We start from the raw sequence: 13,060 nt of genomic DNA on the forward strand, positions 1-13,060 counted from the left end.
GCCCACTATAGGCCACGCCCATTACAGGCCACACCCACGCCCCTCATCTACCAGCCCCAAGGAAAGGAAGTTCCTGTATTCCAGCAGGGTGAGGTGAGACAGCTACTGCTTTGTGTTTAGTGGGGCCATCACATTAACAGGCTGCAGCCCCACCTTTCCTCATTTTTTCATGGCCAACTTTTTAAAGGGTCAAATTAAACATTCCCCGAATCAGACACGCGAAATGTGGACTTTCAGAAAGCTATCCCACAGGCACCCTACCCCAGTGGTCTTTTCAGCCTGCATATCCTCATCAGCAGGCTCAGGACCTTCCCCCATGTACCTGGGGGAACAGCCTCCTAAAGCACTGGGGCATTCCTGAGTGACTCACCTAGCAAACCTGTGGTTAATGGTACCGACACCCACAGCAACCGCAAGGGCAAGGACTCCATGGTTCCGATGTATATGCGAGCCCCAGTTAAAAGGCAGTGTTTTACACATACCATCTCAAGGGGTGAATTACGCCAGCTTCTAATTCATACACTGTTCTATTTATTTTGTGTGTGTTCAGGGGCACGTGTGTGTGTGTGTGTGTGTGTGTGTGTGTGTGTGTGTGTGTGTATTTGCTGCATAGGTTAGAGTTCAGCTTTCGGTAGAGTTCCTCTGGGAACTATCTACCTTGCCCCTGGAGAGAAGGTCTCTTACTAGAACTCACGGCTCACCAATTATGCGAAACTGACTTACCAGCAAACCCTAGGGAACAGTATGCCTTCCCGGCACTCTAAGGATTACCAGTAGGGAGCCACCTCTCCAGCACTCATTCATGGTGATATATAAATTTATAGAAATGGGTTAATTTAAGATGTAAGAGCTAGCTAGAAATACACCTGAGCCACTGGGCCAAACAGCGTTGAAATTAATATAGTTTTTGTGTGATTCTTCGGGTCAGGGAAGCTGGGAAATGAGCAAGCACTCTTAGTTGGGTTCGTTGATGAAACTGGAGAACCAAACCCAACAGGAAAGCAGAAGGCGAAGAGTGTACTGCACACAAGACATGGACATACTCATCCGAGATCTCGATATTGAGCTTCTGGTTGGTCTGGCTGAGGGTCGTACGATATAGCTTTGTGGCCATCTCAATCAGGTGGTCACTGCTGAAGAGGAAATCCCCTTTGCTAGCTGCTTCTGAGCCCTGCAAAGACAAGTCACGAGTCAGAGAGAGGAGGGAAAGGCTCCCGGGTTTGAGGGGAACCTCTGATGCTGGGGTGCATCCTCCAGATGAGTGGCAAGGACAAGACTAGATACCTCAGTTTGGTCATGGACCAGAACAGCAATCTGTAGGCCCTGGAGAAGAAGCCACAAGAGTCGTTTGTGGTGGGCTTGCATAATCAAGCTTTACGGGCAACGACCCAACTTACAACTCATGCTTAAAGCGCCCTTCAAAAACCTTTCAGTGATTTGGTTTTAAGAAGCCACACAGGGGCCAGCGAGACGACTCGTGGATAAAAGGGCTTGCCACAAAGCCTCGAGGATCAGAGTTTGATCCCCGGGACTGACACCGTGGAAAAAGAAAACCGACTCTCACAAGTTGTACTGACTCCTACCAACAGACACACAATAGATAATTATAAAAAATAGTGAAAAACCAACCAGTTCTTTTTAAGGAAGTTAACAACAAAAATCCTTCAAACAAACTCCCAGAGCAGCTGAGTACACTCAGCTGCCCGGAGCGTCACAGCGAGACAGGATGCTGTGGTCCCAGGCTGAGAGCTGTGCAGGGATTAGATGGGGGCGTGGCCAAGAGAGCAGCAGATCTCCAAACCCCACCCCCGAGCTGTCACTTTTGTGTTACTGATGCTAAGAACAGCTGTTCTTATGGCTTGATATGCCTCCATTTGGATTTGGATCCATAGTGGGGTGACCGGGCTAAGGAAAGTCTCTGGGTTTTTTCTATATGTATTAGTAGATGCTAACATCTGTTTATTTGGTGATGCCAATTGTGTGACAATCACTCTGTTAAGCACGTACGTACAGTGTGTGTTAAGCCTGCTACCAATGCTATGTAGTAGATACAATCATTTTAAAGTTGAGATTAGTGAAGAGTTACAAATAGCATGGCCCCAGCCATTAAAATAAAAATCCAGTGCCTACACTTTAGCCTTTCTATTCAAGCCAGTGGTCCTTCGTAGGTAAAAAGCATAAAATATTAAAAAAAAAAAGTTAGGTCAAAATCAATGGCAAAGGTTTTCTGGTAGTTGTAGCCTGTGATAAACCCCCAAGTCAAAGGTAAACAAGAACAAAGGCCACATTTTTCAAGTTGTCACACAGAAGCAGCACCAGGAAGAAACATAGTATCAAACGTCTCGACAGGACATCTTTAAGTATTACTTCTTGGAAGTCCTGTGAGCAAGCCATGGAACGTGTGTAATTCAATTCCTGAAAACGGAGCCTGAGATTTTAGACGAGGGTGTAAACAGTCAAGCTTTATAAGTCAGCAGCGGAGAGAGAGGCAGGGCGAGGAAGGTGGGGCCGTCTAGTCAGTAGATGGGAAAAAGGACCCCAGGAGCGGCTTCCAGGTCAGACTGCTGGGGGAACCTTACCTCCTTGAGGTGGACGGCGAAGAAGCCATCGTTCTGTGAACTCATGGAGACCTTGGTCACATCCACCAGGGGCACCTCGGACTTGATCTGCCCGGACTTTTGGTCAGCGAGGAGAAGGTTATTGTTTGTCAAGAGGAAAATCCGGGATGTGCTCTGAGACAAAGACACAAAAGCATGTAAGGACCAAGGACCCAAAACACTCCAAAATGGCGCCTATGTGCAAATCAAGCAGCAGTCACTTCCAGCAATAAACATGTTATTCTGCTGTCTTTCAGCAGGCATATTTATGTAAACAGACACACTTAAACAATGCATTCTGAAAACTTCATGTATGTGTGCTATGAAACTTTGCGAGCATGTCTCTGTGGTCGTGTACACAGGTGCACACGCGTGGAGGCAGAGCAGGATTCTGGGTGTCATCTACCGCTCTCCCCCTTATTCCCCTGAGAAAGAGCCTCTCAGCGATCTGAACCTCTCTGTTTCTGCTAGGCTGGCTGGTCCAGCTCCCAGGATCTTCACACTCTGGTGTGGGGTAATAAGCAACCACAACACGGCCAGTTTTTTGTTTTTTTCTTTTGTTTTGTTTTTTTTTGATATGGGAGCTTGGGATTTGAACTCGGGTCCTCACGCTTGCAGAGCAGGGTTTTTAATCCATTGAGTCATCTCCCCCGCGCTTATATTTTCAATTTCTGGGAATTCCAGGAAACAGAAGAACCTTTCCTACGTTTAGAGGAGAGGAGAGATTCCTCCACAAATTCCAACACTACTAGAACGTGCGATGCAAACTGGACTAAAGCAGAAACAGGGGAAGAACTCGGCTACACCGGGCGGTTAACGCTTTTACCTTCCCATTTGCGCGGTTAATTTTGTTCACGACCTCGGCAATAATGATCTTCTCTTCAATGGCGTCTTTGAGTTTCTTATATTTGGGGTTCTTGTTGATTTCCAGGTAAGCTCCTTGGAATGGTTGCCCAACACTAGAGGGGAGAAACAAATCCTGTACCTTAGAAATGGCTTCAGACGGGCGACACGGTCAGAGGGGGACAGGCCAGGGGATCTTAGGGAATAAATAAGTCAGGAAAGTGACTTCAATTGATTTTACTCTTTGCGCAAGCACCTGTTTTAGAGCTGGGTTAGAAACGAAGCCCTAAACCTATGTCAAGTCTATTTTAAAGCAGCCAGGGGCAGCTGGTCGGTGGGGCTGTGATAAAAAGCTCACTGGTCATGATCGGGACAGAGAGCACCCTGTACGGCCAGAGTCAAGCGCCGGGCCCTGTGTGAAGGAAGGGACACCAGAAAGTTAACAGCTGCCCACACAGGGCACACCAACCCACGTGAACAACGTAAGTCAATGACAAAGAACGACATCACCACCATCCTGCTCCAAAGACAAATATCATTTTCGCACAGAGAGTAAGAAAGTCAACGACCTGCAGGGGCAGGCTAAACCTAGGGCTTGTCAATCACGTAACGGAAAACTATACAGTTCTTGATTTTTCTTATGGGACTCTGGAGACTCAAGACCACCTCACTAAGATGTCCTGGAGGTGACAGGCACTCAGACACAGCCAGAACCCTTTGCTTCTGCCCAGAGGTCGCTCAGAGAGAGAGAGAGAGAGAGAGAGAGAGAGAGAGAGAGAGAGAGAGAGAGAGAGAGTGTGTGTGTGTGTGTGTGTGTGTGTGTAGAGGCTCAGGGAAGAAAAATCTAAGTAAGTGGCCGGCCCTTTACAGCTCCATGGCAGCAGCGTGAGGAGGCACCTAGAGGCATTGCTGCTTCACAGCTCGGGAAGGTACATTCTTCCACGTTGCCCTCAGGTGAAGAGAGCGGGCCACCTCCTCCAGAAACTGACACCGCCTCCCCGCCAGAAGGGACTTGCCTTGAAGCTCACTTTGTGTTCAGTTAATTGTGGTTTTTTTTTTTTTTTTTTTTTTGGTTTTTCGAGACAGGGTTTCTCTGTGGTTTTGGAGCCTGTCCTGGAACTAGCTATTGTAGACCAGGCTGGTCTCGAACTCACAGAGATCCTCTTGCCTCTGCCTCCCAAGTGCTGGGATTAAAGGCGTGCGCCACCACTGCCCGGCCTAATTGTGGTTTTAATAATAAAAAAAAGCGCTAAGAGCCTGATTTTAGTCCGTTTTCTTAGCGATACATTCTATCACTAAGTCCACCCCCGCCCCCCTGCCATTCTAGGGTCTTCTATGGGAGATGTTTAAGAAGGCTGCTGCTGCTGCTGCTGCTGCTGTCTAACTTGAGACATATAAAGAAAAGGATGAATAAAATCAGTTCCTGAAGAAAGCACACCGCTTTTCTGTTGGTTGGCATAGCGCTCACACAGTAGGCATGTTAGACAACTTTGGATTTAGTCACGCAAGCATTTAAGTAAGCAGCTAATGGGAGAAATACTGCAAATTAGAATATTCAAACCCAATGGGCCTGGCAACTGTGCTAATTTAACCTTTTTATCTTTTTTTTTTTTTTGGTTTTTCGAGACAGGGTTTCTCTGTAGCTTTGGAGCCTGTCCTGGAACTAGCTCTTGTAGACCAGGCTGGCCTCCAACTCCCAGAGATCCGCCTGCCTCTGCCTCCTGAGTGCTGGGATTAAAGGCGTGCGCCCCCACCGCCCGGCCTAATTTAACCCTTTTAAAGGTAGAGTTTTGAACCATATATACAGATAAAAATAATACAGGTACATGAACTACATAGGACTACTTGGTAGGCAATACCAAGCCCTTCATTTCTAGATCTTTAGGAAAAGCTACAAATCACTGGAGATTCTGGTTTGAAATTACACAACCACTTGTTTATATGAAGACTAGATGAAGCAGAACAGGAATGTGGGGGGACTGATGGATGGATGGATGTAGGATTCACGGGACACTCGGATATGCCAAGTCCTTTGTCACGGGCTGGACTTGCTGCATCTGCAATGTGTTTATTCTTTTCCGGAGTTCATGGTGTCCACAGCGAATGACCTGAACTTTTGTACAGGTCACCGAGGTTATGACTAACCATTTAGCAGCCAAAGGACACCATGGGTCCAGGCTTAAGTAACAAGAAAGAGTAATGACCGGTCTGTCCTGGTGTTGACCTTAGAAATGAGTTTCTGACCTGGCTTCATACTGGCAGGAAGATCTGAACACCGATTATGGTTCAATGCAAAAACAGCCTTAAAAACAGGGTGTCCGATGACAATTCATCCCAACAGCCACAGAACTTTCAATTGGCATGACCTCCTGTTTACCAAACGATTTAAGCTAAGGTGAATAGAGCAAAGCCAATGACTGTAATCTTTCTACATGGAGGGTGCTCCCCAGTGTCAGGTGTATTGATACCCAGTGGTTTCGGAAGTCATTCACAAAACTAAGTACCATGCATCTATTACTGAAATGAAACCTAGAAAAGATGCTGAGACATGTTTGAGAAAGCAATTAGAACAGCAGAGGCATTTCTGAGCAAGCACGAGCATACACACCTGGAAGGATACAGAGCCTTCTTGTCTTTGAAGAGTTCACTGGCCTCTAGCTTCTCCTCGTAAATAAGTTTCTGCTGGTCTGTGAACTGGTCCCTGTATTTTTTACACTGGGAGATACAAGAAGAACATACACAAAGAACCAATGAGACAAATTCTTGGGGTTTCAGCTTTTGCTTTGTTCTGAGACAAGAAAGGGTCTCTCTGCAGAGTCCTGGCTGTCCAGGATCTCACCATGGCTGACCTTGAATTCAAGAGATGAGAGATGCTTACCTCTCCCTCTCAAGGGCTAGGATTAAAGGTGTGCACCACCATGCCTGGCCAATTTCCTCTGTTCTTTTTTTTTTAAAGATTTATTTATTTATTACATATACAGTGTTCTGCTTGCATGTATACTTGCAGGCCAGAAGAGGGCACCAGATCTCATTACAGATGGTTGTGAGCCACCATGTGGTTGCTGGGAATTGAACTCAGGACCTCTGGAGGAGCAGTCTGTGCTCTTAACCTCTGAGCCATCTCTCCAGCCCCCAATGTCCTGTTCTGAAGCAGGCTAAACTAAGAAGAGCAGTGAAAACCATTCATTTGAAAAGACAAACCCACTCTGGTTTCTAAAAGTTGGTCTTAAGAAGATGTTACAAGGCATCTGTGTTGCAGATTTTAGAATGCTTCTTCAAAACATAACAACAGGGTCTAAGTGGCCTATGCCCAGGGAGGCTAGATTCGTTCTGCTACAATGGAAACCCCAAGGACCTCAGGGCCTGGCTGTCATTCCTGAACATACACTCACAAGCAATAGCACTTATAGGGGACAGTATGGTAACCCCATGCAGATTTACACACACACACACACACACCCCTCTAACCCAGGAGTGTGCATTCTTACTTTTTTGTTTTGTTTTGTTTTTTCGAGACAGGGTTTCTCTGTAGCTTTGGAGCCTGTCCTGGAACTAGCTCTGTAGACCAGGCTGGTCTCGAACTCACAGAGATCCGCCTGCCTCTGCCTCCTGAGTGCTGGGATTAAAGGCGTGCGCCACCACCGCCCGGCTGCATTCTTACTTTTGAATTACTGTTTTTCATTGTAAGATGCTGGCAGTAGCTGGACATGTCTGTCAACACTCAAACCCCAGCATTTGGGGGGGTCTGAGGCAGAAATCATATGACCTCTGAAAAAGACAACGTCACGCGTTTTACCCGCCACAGGTGGAAGATCCTTTTCAGCTCCTTGTGCGTGGAGTCCAAGAACAGGTAAGGCCTCGGTGGCCAGTTCTTGTCTATCGGCGACAAGGAAGGCATTTTGCTTTTCATTTCCAAAAAGTATTTTTGCACCTACGTTGGGTTGGACAAGAAAATATCACATGTGGAAAATACCCCCCAGAGAGATGTACGCACCCATCATTCAAACCAGTCTTTAAGAGAGTTGATCAGTTTGAGTCCATAAAGTTGTGTATCTCCTCTGATAATTCTACCTAATGCTCTTATACCTATGGGGCGGGGCGGGGGCAGATCTGTGATCTGCACCCAACAGTCATCAGGAAAGATGACGACAGACAGAATTACTGCTATCAGCACGGGTTTACACCACGGTAGGGCTGCTCCGTGCAACAGGGAGCCCTTCACAGCATGTGGCTACTTACATTTTAGAGAGCTAAAATGAAATAAAGGACTCAGCCATACTTCCCAAGCGCTGGATATAACCGTACATGGATAGTGGCTACGCACTGAAGTTATGGAACACATTCATCACTGTAGCAAGTTCTAGACAAAGCTATACTGTCCAACAAAGATGCTCCCTAATCTGGGAGGTTTCAGCTGATGAAATTCTGACTTTACAATGGTGCACGAGCAAGGCGTACTCAGCAGAAACCACACTTCACAGTCTGATGTCCGGAGGGGCCGGTGGGGGCAGCGCAAGGCTCTCCTAAGAAGCTGGGCCGCGAGTCCTGGGCTCAGCGAGTCAAGCAATCACGACTGACCACTGACAGATTTTCTACACGGGCCATGGTGCTAAGCTGCACACTCGGTAGGTTGGGTGTGGCAAAAGCACGCTTGGCGTAAGATATTCTCAATTTAGGATGTCGCATATATATGATGTGTCATTCCCCATGGGCCAGGCGCTGGGAAAGCCTTATCATTGCTCAGAGTAAACACCTCCCGTGACCAAATGAGAACCACAGAAGTTACTCGCCCACCCGTGTTATAAATAAACAGAAGTCCTGGCTGACACCAGCGTTTACAGGTTCGCCACAGGACACCCTCTAGCCGGGCAACTCCAAAATCCAGCCTGACCCGCCTTTGCTTCCGGATGCCTTGCTGCCATCAACCTATTTACAAAGCCGGCCCTCCAGAGCCCATAGCAGTTTAACAGGGCAAAAGCCTGGCTCTCCTCACGCCCCCTTCTTAGTTTTCTATGCCAAATAAAATAAGCATCTGATCAATCCTATCAATCACAGGCCCCTGACAGTCCTGATACAACTGCATTTGAACCCGCTGAAGACCCAAACGGCGACTAATGGTCTTTTAAAGCTACGATTCATGTCAGATTTTAAAAGTCAGATTTGATTGAGTTGGTGCTATTAAGTGGTTAATTGAATAAGGCTAATTAGCTATGGGGGGGGTGGTCAACTTACAATTCTTTGAAGCGTAAACTCATAGATTTTCTTCCCAGCGTTCGCTCTGAAGAACTTCCTGTATTCCCGGCGCACCTTTCAAAGGAAGTAGAGCGAGGGGTTAGAACGAGGCTGGCGGGGGCTCACCATGGCGAATCTCTTTACACATCAAAGCGTACGGAACCCATATATTTATCAACGTCCTTGCTGGGTTGAGAGAACTGACGGTACACGCTCAGGCAGTGGCGATTACGTCAGAGGGAAAGAGACTCGGGGAACCAATACTTTAAATCCTATTGGTTTTTATACAGGCTGATGATTGGACATGAAACCCTCTACAGGGCTAGCTGGTCATAAATCAGAGCACGTTTCGTAAAGTATTTTATGAGGCAATTTCTCCTTCAGATGTTTTTGAGAAACTATCTGAAGAACTAGGTTGAAGCTTCCAAGGATCCCGCATAAAAACCCAGGACCTGACTAGCGGACAACAGCTAAAAGTAAGAATCTCAGGTGCCTCCGGGCCATCGCTGTCTTTCACTTAATTGCCAAATGTCACACCTCTTATCGCGGCACTGAAGGCATCACGCCATTTTGCACAGAAACTCCCCCCACAGTGCGACATGATAATAATCTACTCCATATATTGATGTCTAATAACTAAGTACGGCGTCCACCGAATTAATGGGTATTACAGTTAAACACTGAAGCCGCGGGGGACATAGAAAGTATTTATCATCACCTACTTATGAACGGGAGTTAGAAATTAGCAAAACGTCAACCCCTCTGTGTACCTCGGTGTTCTACCTATTCTCCCTCCCTTCCCACTTTCCTGGGCTGAAATACATATGCTTAACATATCTGTCTAATGGGCTTTGTGGAATAGAGACCTATAAGCCAAGCTCAGTCTGTGGGTAACTTTATCCTTATGTTTTTACAGAATGGTTTCTCTTTTTTTTTTTATTTTTATTTTTCGAGACAGGGTTTCTCTGTGGCTTTGGAGCCTGTCCTGGAACTAGCTCTGTAGACCAGGCTGGTCTCGAACTCACAGAGATCCGCCTGCCTCTGCCTCCCGAGTGCTGGGATTAAAGGCGTGCGCCACCACTGCCCGGCTCTCATGTTTTTTAAAGTTCCAGTAACAGTGATCCCCATTTCTGCGGGACAGGGGAACCCCAGGTTTTGAAATGTACATAGCCAATCATACCTAACCAGCCTGCTGTGTTCCTCATCTATACCACCTGCCCACCCTCCAGGCATCTGTACAACAGCTAAAGCTTACACTCTGACATACACTCCACACAACCAGCCCTTTTTGAAAATCCATGTCCTAACTGTCATGTCTCTTTCAGGACTTCATAACCATTTCAGACCTCCAGCTTCCAATGGTCAAGGGGAATACAGAAGAAAGCAGGCAAGCTAAAGGAGTCTGTCACTGGGAGCACAGCCAGAGGCGATGCCGAAGTCCTGGATCGGAGCTGTCGTCAGGCTTCTGACACGCCACGGGATAAATGGCGGCTCCGACGAATAATGCTCTGTACCATAAAAACTTGGTGAAATCACACTCTTCTCACAGTGGGGATCCTCTTGGGCACCGGCATCATAAAAATGGCCAGTGTACTTTGTATTTAGTTATACAAGCAAAGCAATTCATTTCAAAGGACATTTCAAAACAATGCTCATATCAACATAACTTGTGTTTAGGATAAAATGACAAGATTATTACAATCGGAAACTTCAAAAAAAGGTTTAATCTTATTTCCTAACAGTAATAATGGAAACAGAATAAGCTACTTCTGTCTCATGAGGAACTGAGGCATGTGTGTGTGTGTGTGTGTGGGGGGGGTGAATTGCATTTGGGGCGAGCCCAGAGAATTCACCTGCAGGCTGTGCGTGTTCAGCCAGCTGGGGCTGACACCTTCCCAGTGCAAAAGCAGCTGGAAAGACTCTGCATTGAAACCCGGAAAACCGCAGATCTGACTGGCAGGAGTCAGCACGGAGAAGAAGGTCCGGATCCAAACCTGCCTGTTTCCCTCTTCTTATTAAAATTAGGATGCAAATTCGAAAGCACGAAATGTTTCGTTTTGCTGGGCTTCTGAACAGAACTCGCATAGAACGGATGCAGAATCTGTCCAATAGAACATCCTCTAAACTCTGTTGACGGTACGTCTTAATTATCTTATGCATGAATACTCAGGCTGCTCAAAAAGGATAATTAACTAAACATTCGTAGGAGGGACTTTCAGGGGAAGATGGAGGTGCAGAGTTGATGACCGCTCGGCTAATTTTCAAATATTCAGAATAAGAGCTAGTGTCCCTGGACTGGTAGGAACGCTGAGGAGGACTCGTGTGAAAAAGACCCTGATCGCCCTCGACAGGCTATGTGGATGTCTTACTACGCTCGATGATCACTAAGCAGGTAGACCGAATCCTCCTATTGCCTGAAGGTTTTCAGTGCTCAGGGCCACATTTTCTTATTTCCTTGTGTGTGCCTTTCCCTCCTGGACCAAGCATGTGGTTCTCTCCATCTCAGGATCCCCATCGTCTCATTCAGCAGCCTTTCTAAGGTTCCTAAAGCAAACACACTCATCCATGCTGGGGGCCATGATCACTTGGAAGAAAGTTCTGCTCCAGCCCTCTGTGGGGCAGCCCAGAAGATGGGGAACAAAGCCCGCCACTCCCTCTCAGGCTACTGTGGAAGGAAGACGGCCTCGAACTCGAACTCAAAGATCACACTCTGCCTCATGATTTAAAAGCTCATACAAAGTTGGGTGGTGGCGGCAATTGCTTTTAATCCCAGTATTTGGGAGGAAGAGGCAGGTGGATCACTGTGAGTTCGAGGCCAGAGGCTAGCCTGGTCTACATGTCTTAGACAAAATATACTGCATCACACTCATTATTTACATTAAAATTACAGTAAAATGAGAAACTTAATGTGTAGTTGCTTTCATTCCCGCCCCCCCCTAAAAAGAAACAAGATTAGGCAAGCTGACATTTCATAAGGCTGCACAGACAGCAGCAAGCGCCGCCAGGTTTTTCGGGTTAGTAGGTGCGAGGCTTTACGGGGTGGGGGGGTGTTCACCCAGGGCAGGAGGAAGTCACGATGGAAGTACCTTCAGTCCAAGCCAGTAAGCCCAAATGACAGCAACTGCATGCTTACGCCTAGCCTCTTCCTTCAAGCGTTTCAATTCCCTCCGAGCCTAGAACGTTTTAGATAGTAAGTAAGAGAGAGCCCATTGCAGACAGCACAAATGACCAGAAAAAGACACCCCCCACCAAACAGGAGAGCCAACATTTGAGCAGGGCTGCAGAATGGCGGAGGAACAGTGTACACTCATTTCAACCCGAGGATTCGGCGTAGAGCCGGCACAGCGGCCTGGATGTCGGTGCAAGGACAACTGTGATCACCTCTCACGCGCACCCCTCCTGTCTCCTCGGTCCCCACTCCTGCCTCCACATTGGTTCAGCTCCCTCACAGAGAGAGCTCACTATCCTTTCCCTGGCTGCAAACCTCTCGAGATCCTTTATCTGGGTGAACAACCATTTGGAAAATTGCAAAAAATAAAGGCTGTGAGGATGTGAATGCAAGCAAGAAGGCAGACTAATAAAACACAGAGGTCCTTCCCCGGCCAAGCCAGAAGCGGTGTTAAGGACTGAACTGCATGGGGGCGAAGTCACCGCCAGAAGGCCCTGGAATCAATCCCTCACGTCACCAAAAACCAAACTTGGCGAAGATCCCAAATAGTGAAATATACTAAAAATTAAAATGGGGCAAAAAGAAATGGTACAACTGACAGGTTGAAAAGATGACTCTGGGAGAAAAAATGAACCTTAGGCAGGCACTGACTTTTGAAACATCCCGGCACTGAGACCGGGGAATAAGCTCGCTGCAGAAGCCCCGTCAGGAGCAGCAAGTCGGCAGGGACGCTTCTCTTAACCAGCTAAGGAACTAGGTTGGTTTTTATAGACTCTTAGAAAAAAAGACAAATGAACAATTTCGGTCAGTTTTTGGACAAAGCTTTTGTGTATCCCGCACGGTTTACTTCTTATCTAGCTCACAAGACGGGCTTACAATGCTAACGAGGTAGACTTTAACAAAAACACAGGACTCTGTAGAGTTGTGTGTTTCTAACTGCACTTTAAGCAGAGATGATCTTTGATGCCTAAGCAAGAAAAACATCTGAGACTCTTGTTCCTTGGGGGATATGAAATGTTCCCAGAGCCCATGACTCTGCCTGGAATTAGCGAGAGTTTCAGGAGGCCTTTGTCCCGGAAAACAAACAGCAGTGCTGGAATTCCTCGGATTCTTCTCTGGCAAGTATGGCTAGCTTCACAGGAGCACAGCTTCCTATGAAATCACAGTTGCCCCCTCCCCTGAAAACGCGACACCGTTGGCTTCCAGGAACCAACAGGTG

The 13,060-nt window shown here is 47.0% G+C and overlaps 1 protein-coding gene across 4 annotated transcripts in view; it reads right to left on the bottom strand.

Moving 5' to 3' along the window:
• Window positions 1-13,060, bottom strand: part of LOC142839679 (unconventional myosin-Ib) — a 152,865-nt gene that overhangs the window by 1,336 nt on the left and 138,469 nt on the right. For 3 of the 4 annotated variants that reach the window (XM_075955912.1, XM_075955911.1, XM_075955909.1), the window contains 7 exons: window positions 11,759-11,845; window positions 8,673-8,747; window positions 7,237-7,371; window positions 6,049-6,155; window positions 3,424-3,556; window positions 2,580-2,732; window positions 1,044-1,171 (listed from right to left, as the gene is read on the bottom strand). In XM_075955912.1, the coding sequence (XP_075812027.1) occupies window positions 1,044-1,171; window positions 2,580-2,732; window positions 3,424-3,556; window positions 6,049-6,155; window positions 7,237-7,371; window positions 8,673-8,747; window positions 11,759-11,845 (818 nt within the window). The remainder of the gene's footprint in view (window positions 1-1,043; window positions 1,172-2,579; window positions 2,733-3,423; window positions 3,557-6,048; window positions 6,156-7,236; window positions 7,372-8,672; window positions 8,748-11,758; window positions 11,846-13,060) is intronic. The other variant, XM_075955910.1, reaches the window with a different exon arrangement.

This window comes from Microtus pennsylvanicus, chromosome 22, assembly GCF_037038515.1.
Source record: "Microtus pennsylvanicus isolate mMicPen1 chromosome 22, mMicPen1.hap1, whole genome shotgun sequence".
In the NCBI taxonomy this organism is placed as follows: Eukaryota; Metazoa; Chordata; class Mammalia; order Rodentia; family Cricetidae; genus Microtus; species Microtus pennsylvanicus.